This window comes from Pygocentrus nattereri, chromosome 8, assembly GCF_015220715.1.
Source record: "Pygocentrus nattereri isolate fPygNat1 chromosome 8, fPygNat1.pri, whole genome shotgun sequence".
Lineage (NCBI taxonomy): Eukaryota > Metazoa > Chordata > Actinopteri > Characiformes > Serrasalmidae > Pygocentrus > Pygocentrus nattereri.
In genome coordinates this window covers 10,401,843-10,419,555 of record NC_051218.1, presented here as the reverse complement: position 1 = coordinate 10,419,555, position 17,713 = coordinate 10,401,843, and the positions used below count along the sequence as shown (strand labels likewise).

The following is a 17,713-nucleotide window of genomic DNA, read 5'->3' as shown; positions in this document are numbered from 1 at the left end:
CTGAAATACAGTTTGTCACACTGGACCAATTTGACATTTTAAGCGAATGAGAGACTCTGAAAAGTGTCTTGTTCAACATCGCCACACAGTGGCCATCAGTGAAAATACAGTGTGAGATGGGTTTACTATAAAATCTCCCATGGGCAGCGCTCAGATTGCACCACACACAAAACTCAGAGACTGCTACAAAGAATTGCTTTTATTTCGGAAAACTACAACGTGGTTCTGGTTGAACTGTAATACATAATCAGGATTACATCATCATTTGTCACTTATAATAAGTGAAAGTCGTAATGTGCAAGTTTTTGCTTTTCTCTCACTCTCAGTACATGCGCCTTAATTGCAGCCTGAAATGTGCCAACTTCACAGATTTCTGCACTTAATTCCAGCCATGGAGGGTCTTCAGGGGGCACAGGATGTTTTCTCTTTACCTTTCTCAAATGTGTCTCATGTTTAGTGCTGTCTATGGAGCCCTGCTGGAGACACCCCGTGAAAATAAAAATAATATGTAGCCACAACATAGTAAGGAGTGGGAATGAGATAATTAAGCCATGGCCTCGAATTAATAAGGCATGTAAACAAGATCCTAATGCATGGCCACGACTTAGTAAGATGTGGGAATGAGATAATTAAGCATTGACCACAGATTAATAAGGCATGATCTTGTCCCATACCATACTAAGTTGTGGCCATGTATTAAGATCTTGTTCCCATGCCTTACTAAGTCATGTCCATGCATTAGGATCTCATTCCCATACCTTACTAAGTCGTGGCCATGTATTAAGATCTTGTTCCCATACCTTACTAAGTTGTGGCCATGTATTAGGATATTGTTCCCATGCTTTACTAAGTCATGTCCATGAATTAGCATCTTGTTCGCATACCTTACTAAGTCATGTCCATGCATTAGGATCTTGTTCCCACACCTTACTAAGTCATGGCCAAGCATTAGAATTGTATTCCCATGCCTTACTAAGTCATGGCCATGTATTAGGATATTGTTCCCATGCCTTACTAAGTCGTGGACATGCATTAGAATCTTATTCCCATGCCTTACTAAGTTGTGGCCATGTATTAGGATCCTGTTTCCATACCTTACTAAGTCATATCCATGCATTAGGAATTTCGTTCCCATACCTTACTAAGTCATGGCCATGTATTAGAATCTTATTCCCACACCTTACTAAGTCATGCCCATGCATTCGAATCTTATTCCCACACCTTACTAAGTCATGGCCATGCATTAGAATCTTATTCCCATGCCTTACTAAGTCATGGCCATGCATTAGAATCTTATTCTCATGCCTTATTAAGTCATGGCCATGCATTAGAATCTTATTCCCATGCCTTACTAAGTCATGGCCATGCATTAGAATCTTATTCCCACACCTTACTAAGTCATGCCCATGCATTCGAATCTTATTCCCACATCTTACTAAGTCATGGCCATGCATTAGAATCTTATTCCCATGCCTTACTAAGTCATGGCCATGCATTAGAATCTTATTCTCATGCCTTATTAAGTCATGGCCATGCATTAGAATCTTATTCCCATGCCTTACTAAGTCATGGCCATGCATTAGAATCTTATTCCCACACCTTACTAAGTCATGGCCATGCATTAGAATCTTATTCTCATGCCTTATTAAGTCATGGCCATGCATTAGAATCTTATTCCCATGCCTTACTAAGTCGAGGCCAGGGCTCCGCAGTAAACTCCAGGCACTGCATAGTGCATTGATTTGCTTGGTTAAATGATGTTTGATAAATGATGAAATAAAAACTATTCTTGTTACTGGACTCTTCCACCCTTCAGTGTTTGGACTGAATTCACTATCTGTGTATGTCTAATTTTTCTACACAAACAGATAATAAACTTCTCAATAGCAGTTCTTGTAAATACTTGTAGACACATATAACTAGATCCATGATTATCATTTTCATATTTTTATACAGCCATAAAAGCAAATATAAACATGAGAGTTTGTTTTTTCTAACAGATTTAATACATTTTTATAAAGCCCTGACAAAATACCTTACCGGGCGGCACGGTGGCGTGGTGGGTAGCGCTGTCGCCTCACAGCAAGGAGGGCCTGGGTTCGATTCCCCGGCCGGGTGACCGGGGTCCTCTCTGTGTGGAGTTTGCATGTTCTCCCCATGTCTACGTGGGTTTCCTCCGGGTTCTCCGGTTTCCTCCCACAGTCCAAAGACATGCAGTCAGGCCAATTGGGTGTGCTGAATTGTCTCTAGGTGTGAGTGACTGTCTGTGTGTCTGCCCTGCGATGGACTGGCGACCTGTCCAGGGTGTATCCTGCCTTTTGCCCGAAGACTGCTGGGATAGGCTCCAGCTCCCCCCCCGCGACCCTGACGGAGAAGCGGCTTAGAAAATGGATGGATGGATGGAAAATACCTTACCCTGTAGTATAACTGGCTGAAATGGAGATTTCTCTTTCACTCTTAAAAATAAAGGTTCCTATATGGGTCTTAGCTTGGATGTATGGTTCTAGGAAGAATCAGGAGCCACTGGCAGGTTCAAGTTTCCAGTCTCACTCTTAGCACACTTTCACTATTCACAGTGGTGATGATAGGAACCAGGCATCTGAAGAGTTCACTGTCTCTTAAGGCTACATCACAAACAAAGGCACAACACGAAACGGTTCCAAATACATTGTCTGATATCTGAAACAATAAGACAAGATTTGGCCTAAAATGTATTTAAAAAACATTAATTCATGATGGAGAGGTACATGCAGGGTGTTGTGAGGCAAAATAGTCTCCATAGAGACTACATTTTTTTTCGTTGTTAGATTTACCACTATTTCACCATTATCAACATTACCTATAACACTCAGATGATGTGCAGGTTTACTGGCTGTTCTGGAGAGTAAAACGTCTGCATTGGTGGTGTAGACACCTGGTTCCTATCACCACCACTGTTACTTTATCTATAATGAGCCATTCACAACAAACCACTCTGAGTGACTCTAACATCTTAACGATTGAATTACAAGACTTAGTAAGGCATGGGAACTTAGAAAGGCGTAGAAACAAGATCCTAATGCGTGGCCACGGCTTAGTAAGGTGTGGGAACAAAATAGTTAAGCCATGGCCATAACTTAGAAAGGTGTGGAAATGAGATTATGCCTTCTTAAGCTGTGATCAAGGCATAATTATATCATTCCCATGCCTTACTAAGTTGTGGCCACGTATCACAGTATGTCACCAGCAGGGCTCCATAGATACTTTGACAAATTACTGGAATTCCATATTAAGAGTGGCAGTGCAGTTGTAGCATTTGAGCTCAGCATCTATTTTGTCTCTTAGGTTTGCTGCTAGGAAAGGATTAAGTCATTGGGTGTTAAGGACATCGGGCAACCGCTCCTGAGAAGAAACTGACTTACGCAGCGTTTCTGACGAGTCTGACATTCACCAATATTTTCTTATTTAGGCAGTGATGGGCAAGGTACACAAATCATATACTTGAGTTAAAGTAGAGATACCCAAGGTAAAATATTACTCCAGTAAAAGTAGAAGTTCCTCCCTTTAGACCTTCAGAGATCTTGAATAAAAGTACAAAATATTTGCCTTCAAATGTACTTAAGTATTGAAAGTAAATGTACTAAAAGATTAATTATGACTCTAATGTCCTGTTACTGTTTTTGTTACAAGACTCTGTTTCATTAACTCACTTTTGATGAAAATACTCCAGTGTCACTCTTGTAACACCAACACTTTAATAGAATGTCATTAATTATTGTGACACTGATGTCTATTAAAATTATCAGAAGCACAAAACACTGAAGGCAAACAGTTTCCATCAGGGAGAACCGAGTGGCTCTGAAATATCTTTTTGCAAACAAGCAAAGTTTCAGCTGAAGATTTATTTGCAACTTAAGTTACAAGTTTAATAAAAACTTGCTTTAAACTCAGATTCACAAATGAGTTTCCTCTACTAAACTGCATCTGCAGGTCTCTGTTCATAAACATAAACTAGCAAAAACTAATTTACTATAAAATGAAATTGTGTTTGTATAAATTTAGAAAAAAGAAACATGTCAGTCACGACTGCATGTGTGTACATATTTCTGTATTGTGTTCTGTTTACACAAAGTTAAGTGAGTTCATCATTTATGTTGAACAGACTCTCCCAAATTTTTACACTGCTGCACTGACATTGAACCGTGTGCTGCACTGGGTCGGTATGACCAACAGGTCAAAACAAGCTCATTGTTGCTGATTGTTGTTCTTGCGTTCGCTTCTTTCGTTTTGACATGTTATGGTTTTATCCACACAAAAACCAAAAGGAATGACAGATTTTGCAAAATGTAGTGGAGTAAAAAGTCAGATATTTGACATTGAAATGTAGTGAAGTAAAAATAAAAAGTCGCCCAAAATGGAAATCCGAAAGAAGTACATGAGTACAGTAACAAATTACATTTACTTACTTACTGTCCACCACTGTATTTAGGATTTGCTCTTAGAGAAGAACAAAATCTACACACACTCAAGAGCACAAAGGTGCTGCTCTTTAAGAACATGTCATGAGTCTGACGTAGACTCAGGACCTTTCTCAGAAACTAAGGAAGACATTTGTGAAAGAGACACCGTAGTTTTCTTTGTGATTGTAGTAATGGATGATTATAGCAAGGCTCCAAACGGTATACAGTACATTCAAATGTGTCAGAAGTGTTTAGTGAACTGGTATGGTGTGATTCCAGCCTTTAGCACTTACGTCAATACAGAAGACACTTCGCAACACTTTAACAGCTACGCTCTGAAACATAAATTCACAAATAAATACATCATATAACCATGAAGAAACACCAGCCCCCCCAACATTGATGTAAAGGCTAATAAACATGAAGATGATATTCAGCTTCCTAGCAAATCATTAGCTATCTGGCTTCTTTCTGCACTAGCCAGCTAGAGGGAAAATATTATATACATATATATTTCAAAAAGCCCACCCGCCTTCAAAACAAGTCAAACCTTTAACCCAGAAAGTCTCACTCTTGAGACAATTGTGGCACCACTGTAGGAGGTGAGTAGGCATGAAGCAAGGGCTATATTTTCATTTTGGCCAGAGTGCACATGAACACCAACTGTGCATTGTCAAATATGTCACAACGTCACCTATCAATCTGCTAAAGTAAGAAGCTTGGCATTTTAATCCCACCACTGATGGTCTGTGGCCCCAAAACACTCCACGGACACGATGAGCAATTTGTTAACGGAAAGTAGGATCCTGCCTTGTGTCTCGGCACTTGTAATGAGATGTTTGGACAGCGCACTTTGACAAATTTTCCACTGTGCAGCTGGCATGCTTCAGCATGGCTTCACCCCATGCTTTCCAACAAGAGATTCATAACCAGGCTTCTGTTGATATGTTCTTTGCTTGAACAATGGGGTAAACGTACACCGACAGAACAGTGGCCACTTTGATCACAGTGCAGCCCCATTTGGTTTGGCATCATTTACATTGTGGTGTTTGTTGGAGGTGGACATTTGAACTCTGAGTGAAGGAGGCCTATTTAAAGACCAGCTGGAGTCAGTCATAAATCACTACAGCAGAGGAATTTCCCTCCCACTTCTCACCAACATATGTATCTTTGGGTGAAATAAACACGTATAAATATGTATCATCTCCACCAGTTCATGACGGGGCAACGTATTCATCTATGCCAGTGATCATGATTGAGCTTGGCTAATGTCTTTAGCCAACTTTTTTCCTAGCTAGACCTGGTCTGTTCAAGATCTCCCCAAACAAAAGTTTATAAATGCATGTTGTTCAATGACATTTTCTTTGTGGGCAATAAAACATAACAGGACTTTTATAATCCCACCACCGCGCAGCAGGCCTGCTGTGAGAAAGCAGGCCTGTGACCCATCATGGACGCCACGGCTAAGCCCTTAGCATCAGACACAGTTTCAATGTCAAAGCAAAATTTGGCAAGAGATAACAGACCACTAACAGGACTGCATGTGGAAGAATTTCCAGGTACACTGTCAGAGGCGAATTAAACATTAAAGATTTTACACTGTCAACAAAGAAAAAGGAAACAGAACCACAGCAGACAATCAGGAGCAGTTAATGTAGAGCTGTATTAACAAGAGTATTAGTAAACAATGCAAGCATGCAGAGAAACGGAAAGAAAAAGATAAAAAGAGACAATTTTCCAATTCACTTTTGGCAAAAATGGTTGGATACTTCCAAAATAAGGTTGTACGACATCTAAGAATTGTGGAACCCTTTTTAGTACTATACCTATATCGTAGTATTTATCGTAGTATAGTATTTAGTACTATACCTATACCTATAAAGTTATAAAAATGATAACTTTACAGGAGAAGCAAAAACATACTTTACTTTTTATGTAAGTCAATGGAACCAGATTTTTTTCCAAGTCATTTTGGGTCATTTCCTTTGGTTCCTTTATCATGACATTTACAGACACTGTATAAGTTTCCATCTTACAGAAAAAACTCTGAAGAACCATTTTTCCAAGAATCTCTAAATTAGAAATCTAATTTTCCTTCTTTTATACATTTCCGGGACATGAAAAAAGTATGTAGCCCTCTGAAAACCATGAAAAGATTAATTTTGGGTAGCATATGTTTTACATTTTTAGAAATGGTGCTTTATGAATGTGATGAATGAATTCTTTGCCAAACTGTGAATTCCATATTTCTGTAAAATAATTCCTAAATATTCTAATTCTAAAATCTTTCTAAAATAATCCCAAACATATTATTTATACTTCAGAAAAAAATAATGACTTTAGCAGAAATCAAATGCAGCTACCAATGAATCAGGTCCCAAAAACTCCTCAAGTGATGAGTACCTTATAGAACTGTAATGAAACTTTGTAGTATAGCAGTGTGGCAGCTGAGGTTAGGTAGGCTCTGTTCTTCTCTTTTTGGGGACCTTTTGGTAAAAAATGAAATGCACAAGCTCAAAAATGAGACGTGTAGCAAATACAAAGCTGAACCAACAAAACAGAACAAAATTAAACCTAACCAAAAGATTCAGGAACCAAACTCAAACAGAGGAAACAGCAAATTCATTTCCTCACGCATAAACCCACACTGTTCATTTCATCATGTCCACCTATCTTGTTTGTACACTCACTGTCTGTTTAACAACTTTGCCCCGTTCATCAATGATCATCAGTGGTCAGGATCACCATAGAGCAGGTATTGTTTAGGTGGTGGATCATTCTCAGCACCACAGTGACTCTGACATCATATTGGCATGTTAGTATGTAAGTATCTGACCACAGGATGCTTCTGGGTGGATGTTTTTGGTTGGTGGACTATTCTCAGTCCAGCAAAACTAGAAGATAAATATCCACACATTGTTTAAACAGAGCTCTCTTGTTTATAACAGCAACGTTTCAGCCACTATGTTCTTTATCAGGCAAAACAGCCATGCCAACAGAAGCTTATATAGGGCCTCGCTAGTACAACCACACAATGATCTGCCCACCAACAGTCATGTGAGTGAAAACATACAAGTTACAACGGAAAGTGTTGCATATATAATATCAATACAATAATCATTAAAAGGTCATAATTTGAGAAATAACACAATTAAAACAGTAAAGTCAAATAAATAAAACACCAAACTGAGACAATTAAATAAAAAGCCCATTATGAAAAGGGCTTATTCCACCATTTTCACTTTTTAAAAATTCTGCATAACTAAATCATTCAGATGTAAAGAAGTCAGAATTGTTCCCAGTGGTAGTGATAGGAACCAGACGTCTGCAGAGCTTATTACCTCTGAAAGCTCCCTCACAGAAAGCTTTAACATGAGATGGTTATGAATGTGCTGCCTGATGCCCCAGACGTTGTTTTATGATGGTTTTGGCCTAAGATGTATTTTTAATACCCAATGAAGGAGAGGTGCATGCAGGGTAAGGTGTAAAGAATATGTTTTTCACCTGTTTCACTACTTTACAACCCCCCCCCCCCCCCCCCCCCAGCATGAAAAACTAAGAAGACCCTGGTGGTTTAGGATAGTAAACAAACTGGCTACATTTGTGTTGTAGACACTGCGACCCCTGGTTCCTATCACCACCACTGTAAAGAAAAATCAGTCCAAGCTTCTCTACATTTACAGCATTTGGCAGACGCTCTTATCCAGAGCGACTTACAGTTGGATCACTTTTTCACACAGGTAGGCGAAGGTGGTGTTAGGAATCTTGCCCAAAGACTCGTATTGGTGTAGTGCAGGGCGCTTACCCAGGTGGGGATTGAACCCCAGTCTACAGTGTAGAAGGCAGAGGTGTTACCCACTACATTAAGCAACCATCACCTCTACAACTGAGCCATCTCATATCAAACCACCCTGGATGTTCAACGTTTGAATTATACAGAAGGATTGCTCAAAAATCGGTGGCTCAAGGCTCAAGGATTTGAATCAATCTCGTATTTAACGACCCAGAGCTCAGTAAATGGGTCTGTTCATGCACGTCGCCTTTCCTTCTGGTTTTCACAGTCTTGAGGAGACACGTTGTTTACACGTATTGAATTTACTACTCGAACTGTGCTCTTGAGAACTCGAAGAGAGAAAAAACAAGTTACGAGTGTCTCTTCATCTGTGTGTCTACGCCCTCTGAGCAGAGTGGGCTTCTCCCCTCTGTCCATCGTTACTCACTGAGGGCGCTTCATTCACTGCTAACGCCACACACGTCGAGCTGCCGCTCAGACCGCAGCAGCGCCTTCGCCCACCTCATTTAGACTGAAATGGAGGGATGACAGACAGCAAGGAGGGAGAAAAGGTAGGAGAAAGCCTTGTATCTGCTGCCACTGTCAGGGTGGGCAAACAGAATGGGGCTAGCTGTCTGTTTTAGGCTGTGAAGTAGGTTCAGACTAAGCTACAGTCATCTTCTTGTTGAAACTTTCCCGTTCCACCTTAAATGGTGCAGCCAGACTCTGTTGGGTATTCTGGAGCCTCATGCGCCAGAATGGAACTGCTGCACCATTTAAGGTAGAACGGAAAAGTTCCAGCAAGAAGCATGGTTTCGTCAACGGCTTTCTTAGATTAAATATATCAGATATAATCAGAGAAGCTGGCTGGTTTGGCTGATGGGTTAGAGGAAGTGTCTTTTACGTGAACTCTGAACTAAGTACAACCTTACATTTGTCACGTCCATCATCATCTATTTTCTAGCTTTACTTCAAGACCTAGAAGAGTGCAGGCAGTGGGGTTAGTACTAACTTTATACTAACTATATTTATACCCTCTGTTGTGTGTCATTATCTGTTTTGAATCACAAAAGGGTGTTATTTGCTATAAAAAAGCGTCTGTGTCTTGTAACTATGACCCTTTTTGATACTACATAGAACCAGTCATTTTAAAGGTTCTTCACAAAACCATATACAACAGGTTTCCATCCAAGAGAAGAACCATTTAAGCTCCCAGAGAACAATTTAAGCATTCAAATAGCTTTTTATGGTGTCATGGTTCTATATATGACCATTGCCTTTACAAAATCTCCAGTGTTGAACTGACACCTACAATGTTAATGTAAGGGGAATTTGCTCTGCAGCCTTCTAAACAAACTCATCATATGCAGTCATATGCAAAGGTTTGGGAGCTCACAGTCAAATGACATATTTTGGTGGTTGTCTACGTACACATCCTCTATAATGAACACACATCTGCACATTTTATGCACAGTTTATTTGCTAAAATTAACATATGTGGGGGGCATAGAATGTGGCCCTATGCGAAAGTTATGGCACAGTTTAAGTTTTGTGTTTTACGTTTTTTCCCCCGATATTTTAAGCTCAGCAAATACATAGATACTTCAGACTAAAATATGTCCTTTGTAGAGGATGTTAACTTATTTTCAGTTAGGAAATCAACAAAACGTAGTTTCCGTGGCTAAGTTCCTAGGGCTTTAACTGAGTAATTACGGTTCTCATGGATTTATTAAAGTGGTTACACTGTTACTATGGTTTTTAATGAAGTAACTGGTACTGTTAACAGAGCTGGGTTATTAGAGGGCCATTACTGTTATAGAAACTGAAACAACAAGCTTAAGCAATCTAAATAATGTCTATTAAGGCACACATGCACATTAGAGAACAAATTTTATAACCGGTTCTCATATTGCAGTTCTTTGCCACGTCCATGAGATATTTCTCACATAACTGTTTGTCGGTCAGAACATGTTGTATAACTGAAAAGATGGGAGCACGCACAAAAAACAAACTGTTTTTTTTTTTTTTACCCGATTCGAGCTGGTCCTTATGGCGGTCATTGTAACAGTACTTGCCTATTCAGTGAGTAAATGTTCACTTAACATTTTTCAGTAAACTTAACATGAGAACCATTTTTGTTTCCATTAACAGACTCCATTAACTTTGTACTGGGAACAACTACAAAGCCTGTGCGTGGCTGTAGGTAAGGGGGATAAATGACATTAGTAAATGTTGAAACAAGGAGCTGTGTTATCACTCTCACTTTAAAATGGCAGCCAGACACTAAGTGCTCCAGCAAGATGACAGACCTAATTCACATACCAATGTCATTTCACAGTAGCTCACCATAATATTATGAGCACTGTCTCTATCTCAACAGGCCTGGTATTTCACTATTTAGCTTTTGGAGATTTAGATACCATACACAGACAAGCATGAACCGTGGCATCTGCAAAGATGTGGAACTGATTTCTTCCTGCCGACATTCAAACCTCTGACTTTGGTAATGCATGCTGGTCATTGTAGCCCCCCCCCCGCGCACACACACACACACACACACACACACACACACACACACACACACAGGTTTGTTTTAATGCACTGTCAGGACATTAAGTCATACATGTCACATATGTATTATATAACACAATACTGCACAAAAGGCAGTGACTGACCATTTATTTCATTTCAGAAGATATGTTTGGGGCTTGCATAATGAAATTCAGGGGAAACAGGAGTTTACAAATTTGTAAGTATTACAATTTATAGATTAAATGGGACTTGAGAGAAAGGAGAAATCGAGCTAGACTCTTGCTTCAGGTGTTTCTGTCCATCCTTCCACTATGAGAAGACAACTCAGCTCTATGGGTCTGAAAGGATGTGTAGCTGTCATTACTGTGAAATGGAAGAGCTTAACATTACTCAAAGTGTGTGGGATTACTTGGATCTTGGAAAGCAGAAAATGCAGGCAGCTTTTAAGACTGAGCGTTGGAGGTGTAGAAAAATATCCCTGCAGATTGAAGCAAGGGAAAACTGAAAGCAAGTCTCCCGAGAAGAATGGAAGCTTTATTAAAGCAGAAGTGTGAAGACAGTAAATACTCAACAAATTGATATTTGTTGTCTGTTGTTGGAGCAAAACCTCATATCTCCAAAATGCTAACTTTACAGGAAAAGGAAAAAAATCTATACTTTTAATGTAAGTCAGTGACTTTTTTCCAAGTACTTTTGGGCCGTTTCTGTTTGAACATTTATCATGAAATTTACACACAATGTAAAGGACAACAGGCATCAAATTATGTCAAAAACTGAAAAACATAAAAATCGAGATACGTTTTTCTGACAGCAGCAATATGTAACTACCACTGCATAACAATGTCAGAAGCCTCTCCAAAATGATAACTTTACAGGAGAAGGAAAAAACATATTGTACTTTTAATGTAAGTCAATGGAAGCAGACTTTTTTCCAAGTCCATTTTGAGACCTTTGCTTGGTCCGTTCATCATGAAATTTATATACAATATAAAGGGTAACAGGCACTTTCACATTACGTGAAAAACTGAAAAACAACAAAAATGGAGATACGAGGTTTTTTCCAACAGCAGCGATATGTAATATTTTTTTATTATTATTATTTTATTAAGGAGTCTCACATAAAAATGACATACCAGCATTATGTCATAAGACACAATTCAAATGTCACTGAATAAAAACAACCTCAGTTTTTCTTTTTGTTTTAAACATAACCCCAATTCACTTACTCACACTAACACGCACAAACACACACATACTCACACAGCAGGACAAAAACATAGAAGAGGGAGGGAAGAAAAGGGGGAAAAGAAAAATAAATAAATAAATAAATAAAATAGATAATAATAATAATAATTAATAATAATAATAATCATTTAAAAGGGGGGGGGGGTATCGTGGAGGAGAAATTATTCTGATGGCAAAGATTTCAGCGAATCAAAATATGACAAGAAGGGATTCCACTTATCATAAAATTTTGAAGTATGTCCCCTCAGAGTAAATCCAACTTTCTCCAATTTAAGGAAATGAGTCATGTCACGGAGCCACATTGAAATCGAGGGAGGTTTAGAGGACTTCCATAGCAACAGTATACAGCGTCTCGCTATTAATGATGAAAAACCTATAACATCCGACTGAGCCTGTGAAATTGTAGGCAATCCTGAGGAAAGACCAAATATTGCTATGAGTGGACAGATAGTGATACTGACACCATAACTTCAGACATTATCTCAGAGTAATCTGACCAAAATTTTGAAATACTGGGGCACGAAAAAAAACATATGGGTTAGATCACATGGAGAAGTGGAGCACCTCTCACATTTGTCAGTAACTGCCCCAGGGTAGAATTTAGATAATCGAGACTTAGAACAATGAATTCTATGCAGTACTTTAAACTGAATTAGTCTGGCACAAGGTGCGACAAAGCGTACACTATTAATAGCCTTTTCCCAAGATTGCTCAGATAGATGGAAGCCCAGTTCAGCCTCCCATGTTTGTTTGATTTTAGTAAGGCAATGTACGTTTATATCCATGAGGTATGAATATATCTTCGATATAAGTGAGCGATTTGTAATATTAATCTGTCCTGTATGTACTTTATGTATTGCTTCTGTCAGAACCTTGTATAATTTTACAGTAAAAAGGAAAAACGTACTTTACTTAGAATGTAAGTCATTTTGGTCCATTCATCATGAAATTTACACACAACATAAAAAACAACAGGCATTTCTAAAGTATGTAAAAAAAACTGAAAAATGAAAGAGATTCTACGTTTTATTCCGACAGCGCTGATACGTAACTAGCAATAAGCAATAAGAATCTTTTAAACCTGAAAACAAAACCAGCCCTAATCTTAACCTCAATAACTAAAAAATGTTTTTGCTTTTCAGTTTTAAACAGTTAAATGAAAACAATGAAATCTTTTCTTTAAAGGTTTTTAAAGAATCTATAGTTTAGCTCTGTTTCTGTATTTCTTTGCCCTGAAAATGTATGAAAACCAGCACACACACACCAACACGAATCACACCAACATGAATCAGACCGGTGTTCTTTACACTGTCAAGTATAGACTCCAAAGTATGATGGTGAGCAGACTGCAGTGCTATCTGCAGAACACGCTATTGCACCCCATTAACCTGTGAGTATAAAGCCATAAAAAACATTGATAAACTCTGTTTTGATTAACCCGACACAGTCTGAAAGCAGAGCACGAACATGTTTGATCTAGGGTCTATACTGAATAAATAAAAGGAAAGCCAGTATATTAGATGAATGAAGTCTGAACATATAGCCTTTATATTACTTTATAGAAAACTGGGGTAATTTATCAGTGCACATGAAGCTAATTTCTATATTTCTGAGAACATAGCATGTTTATAGACGATTGCAATATATGAAATATACAGTGCTTGTTTGTACACCTTTGACATTTCCTTTGTGTTCCCTTGCATCCCACGCAGACACACACACGTCTGGTCCCTCTTAACTCGATATCAATCTGGCGCCATGCTGTGCAAAATGGAATTAAGTGTAGTGTCACCCTGTCTTTGTTTGAAAAGAATGTTTGGCAAACAGACTTTCTCTTGCTTAATAACAGGAGAGGCAGGCTGTGTGTACGTAGGGGGTGGGGTGTTCTAAGGGCCGAACATTAGTTTTTAATCAGGACAGCTCATCAGTGTTTTGTGGAAATTCTATGTCAGAGCGAAAGCTGCAATCATAGGAAACAATCTCTGTTTATGAACACTGAATCTCTACAGTGTGAGAATAACTGTGATACGTCTTTGCATTCTGTATTTAAGGTCGTGATGTGGAGATCCTGACCACTCGAAACCCGTAAAGATGGACACATCGAATATAAGCTTTGCTGCCAATGAGACCAGCCGTTTTACACCAGCCGAGAAGGTGCTCATCATTCTAGGACTGAGCTCTTTGAGTCTAATCACAATTATCGGCAACGTTCTTGTCATTGTCTCCATCAAGGTCAATAAGAACCTCCAGACGGTCAATAACTACTTCCTCTTCAGCCTAGCATGTGCTGACCTTATCATTGGCCTGTTCTCCATGAACCTTTACACGGTGTACAATGTGATTGGCCACTGGCCTTTAGGGCCTGTTGTCTGTGACCTGTGGCTGGCTCTTGATTATGTGGCCAGCAACGCCTCTGTGATGAACCTCCTCATCATCAGCTTTGACCGCTACTTCTGTGTGACCAAGCCACTCACCTATCCGGTCCGGAGGACTACAAAAATGGCAGGTTTGATGATCGCAGCAGCTTGGATCTTGTCCTTTGTATTGTGGGCTCCTGCCATCCTCTTCTGGCAGTTCATTGCGGGTGAGCGCACTGTGAAGGAGGATGAGTGCTACATTCAGTTTTTCTCCAATGCAGTGGTCACCTTTGGCACTGCCATTGCTGCCTTCTACCTGCCCGTGGTCATCATGAGTGTGCTGTACTGGCAGATCTCCAAAGCCAGCCGCAGCCGCGTCAGGAGGAGAGAAAGCCGGAAGGTGTCTGGAGCTGGTCAGGAGAACAAGATTCAGTCTGTGTCAGTCCCAGAGGGGAACGAGGGAAGAGCACAAAACCAGAGAGTAGAGAACATGGTGAGCCGAGGACAGCGAAGTGGTTCTGACGCTACTACAGGTAAAGAGTTTACCAAAAGAATCATGGCTCTGAAACACTATTAACAGATTATGCATCCAAACTGAAACCCTTTCCTTTTATTCCAAATGTAATTTGACATGATTGGCCACTGGTGTGTGCTTCTGATTTTGACTGGAGCTACAAGACTAATGTAGCTGACAAGTAATGGAAGCTTACAGCCACAAATTTAGCATCAAGAAAACTGCATATTGCATACAAATTTGTGTTGATAAGTAATCTTACACAGAGTTTATAGACCAAAAGACAGCTGTTGCTATTGCTGCAACTGGATTTGGCAGTGTCAGAAACCACATAGGCAGTCCTATTTAAGATTACCTAACAAATCGATGCAGTTTGAGACAACAGTGTGATGATTAATGCAGTTTGCACAATGCTAATTGATGGGGTATACTTGTTAGCCATGTAGCTCCAGTACAAAACTAAAGAAACAAACTTCAAACACCAAACATGTCTTGGCTAATCAACTACATCTGGGCCAAATTGTGTGCATTTGATTTTTGGCCAAAAACCATTGCTTTAAGATAGAAAGTATATAATTTGTACAGTACATTTATAAGGCTATGATGCTTCTGAAAAACATACCCAAAGCTCACTGAAGCGTTTGTCTGCCAAAATAATCTGACATATGGCAACAATGTAGACATTAAGCTTTAAACCCATGCACGACCAGGGCCCAGAGTTTTATCACATATTTCTATAACCTAAGAATAGCTCAGCCAGTTTGCTTCGAAGTCCAGGCAGTTGCTGAAGCCTTAATATGTAATAAGCCCAGGATTTTAAGGGGTTAAACGTCATTACTCTGTCCCCAGGTGAGGACCGAGAAAGTGAAAATGACTCCACATCTGGCAGCGTTTTGGCCTCATCCAATCAAAGAGATGAGGAGGTGGTTTCCGTAGAAACTAATGGTGTCATCAAGAGCACTCCAAGTAAAACCTCATCCCAAGTGAAAGCAAGATGGGCCAAACTAACTTGTTTTGGAACTTCAGCCAGAAAGAGCGGAGATAATAGTTATGAACCTGCCAGTGCGAATGAGAAGACCAAGCATAGCAAGGAAAGGCAGAGTCTGGTGGCCTTGATCCTCATGCCTCCACACAAGAAGAAGAGGAAGAGTGCATCCTCCAGAGAGAAGAAGGTAACAAGGACCATCATGGCCATCCTGGTTGCTTTTGTGGCCACATGGACTCCGTATAATGTGATGGTGTTGATCCACACCTTCTGCTCTACCTGCATCCCCAGCTCCATGTGGGTAATGGGCTATTGGCTCTGCTACATCAACAGCACGGTTAACCCGGCCTGCTATGCTCTGTGCAATGTAACCTTCAAGAACACCTTCAAACAGCTGTTGATGTGCAGGTACAAAAACATTCGCACAGCCAGATAAAACAATGACCAGGCCTTTCATGGTCAAAGCCTGCATATATTTTGTATTAAAATGGACAATATAAAGTTCTGGGTCCGTATTCCTAAATTGTCTGAGAGTAAGGGGCCTGTTCACTTCTTCTTTTCAGGTAACAATGATGAAATGAGTGTGCATTCACATTTTTAGAGAGGAACACACCTCATTCAAATTGGAAATGTAAATCAGATGCAATAGAGAAGGAAAACCATGAATAGCAGCCCACAATCGGGGACACCTACCCGAAAAAGGGATCCATGAAATACAAGCACAGATGTTATATGTGAGCTCATTTAGCTTTTCAGTTCTGCAGTGCTTGTGTGTATGGGACACTGGCTGTTACCAAAACATGCACAACCTGCTATTCAACAGAGATAATTATTTAAGACCTGACCAGACTGAATGTGATAGGTTTCATTTGAAAATGTCTTCCATCCAAAAGAAATTAGTCTACATGTTGTTGATCACTTGGAACAGTGAGATCATTTGCACAAAATGTTACTATACTAGTGGTTTTTAAACAGTCACATACTCAATCGATACTTTATGAATACAGACCCTTGATCTAATGCATCCAACGTAGTACTATACTCAGGTCAACATCCTGTGATAATGAATGTAATGCATTGCTCCATAAATTCAGGATGTGTTCTTTAGGCTCACTGGGAAAGACTTTAGCATGCAGATCACTGGATTTCATCCAAATTGTTTATGTGTGGTGAACTGTGGACATGGAATATGTTTGGAGGGCCTCAGTTGTTGCGTTTGGAGAAATCTCCAAAGCTTAAAGATATGAACTCGTGTTAACATTTTCAGAAATCTTTTTCGACTTGTGCATCTCTGTCTAAAATCCTTGGACCATTTAAACCTGGCTTTAAAACATATGCCAGTTTTTGGGCAAAACTATGTTAATTAGTGTAACACAAAAAGATATTTTAAATAAGCACTCAAGGATGGAAATACATATTTCTAGCTCAAAATATCTTTTTTTTTTATAGCGTATTACAGCAGGAAGAAATCTGACCACACTGTAGGTCGTCATATTAATCTAAATGCTGAGCATACACAAGATGTAGCTCGTCTGTCCAAGGTAGTTCAGATACAGCTCTGCAATTTTGAAATAAGCCAAATGTTAAACTTCCAACTATTGGAACTTAGGAAGCACCGTTTTCCCTCTTGATAAGTGAGCATTTATACTTACACTGACCTGGGGCTTGCAGATGTGTTTACATTTTCCCCCACTTTACATTTACATGAGGCTAATATGGATTTTTATAGCAATAACATCATTTAGCTTATAATCTGTTTTTTGTGGATTTTTGTTCAGAAAATAACTGTACATGAACTGTAAAAGGTAGTCTACAAAAGAGTAGATAAGTCAGTATTTTTCTTGACATCATTCATTTGTTTGACTGTTT

At 39.4% G+C, this 17,713-nt stretch overlaps 1 protein-coding gene across 1 annotated transcript; it reads left to right on the top strand.

Moving 5' to 3' along the window:
* The first annotated feature begins 8,593 nt into the window (after window positions 1-8,593).
* On the top strand, window positions 8,594-17,707 carry chrm2b (cholinergic receptor, muscarinic 2b). Its single transcript, XM_017689727.2, has 3 exons — window positions 8,594-8,783; window positions 14,040-14,878; window positions 15,709-17,707. Exons 2-3 carry the CDS (start codon window positions 14,080-14,082, stop codon window positions 16,278-16,280), a joined length of 1,371 nt encoding a protein of 456 aa, XP_017545216.1. The 5' UTR covers window positions 8,594-8,783; window positions 14,040-14,079; the 3' UTR covers window positions 16,281-17,707.
* The last annotated feature ends 6 nt before the right edge of the window (window positions 17,708-17,713 follow it).

Bases quoted from the DNA above. Each gene is read 5' to 3' on its own strand.
- chrm2b (XM_017689727.2), top strand. From the start codon at position 14,080: ATGGACACATCGAATATAAGCTTTGCTGCCAATGAGACCAGCCGTTTT. The intron at 14,879-15,708 runs GTAAAGAGTTTA...CTCTGTCCCCAG, and splicing joins TGGTTCTGACGCTACTACAG to GTGAGGACCGAGAAAGTGAA.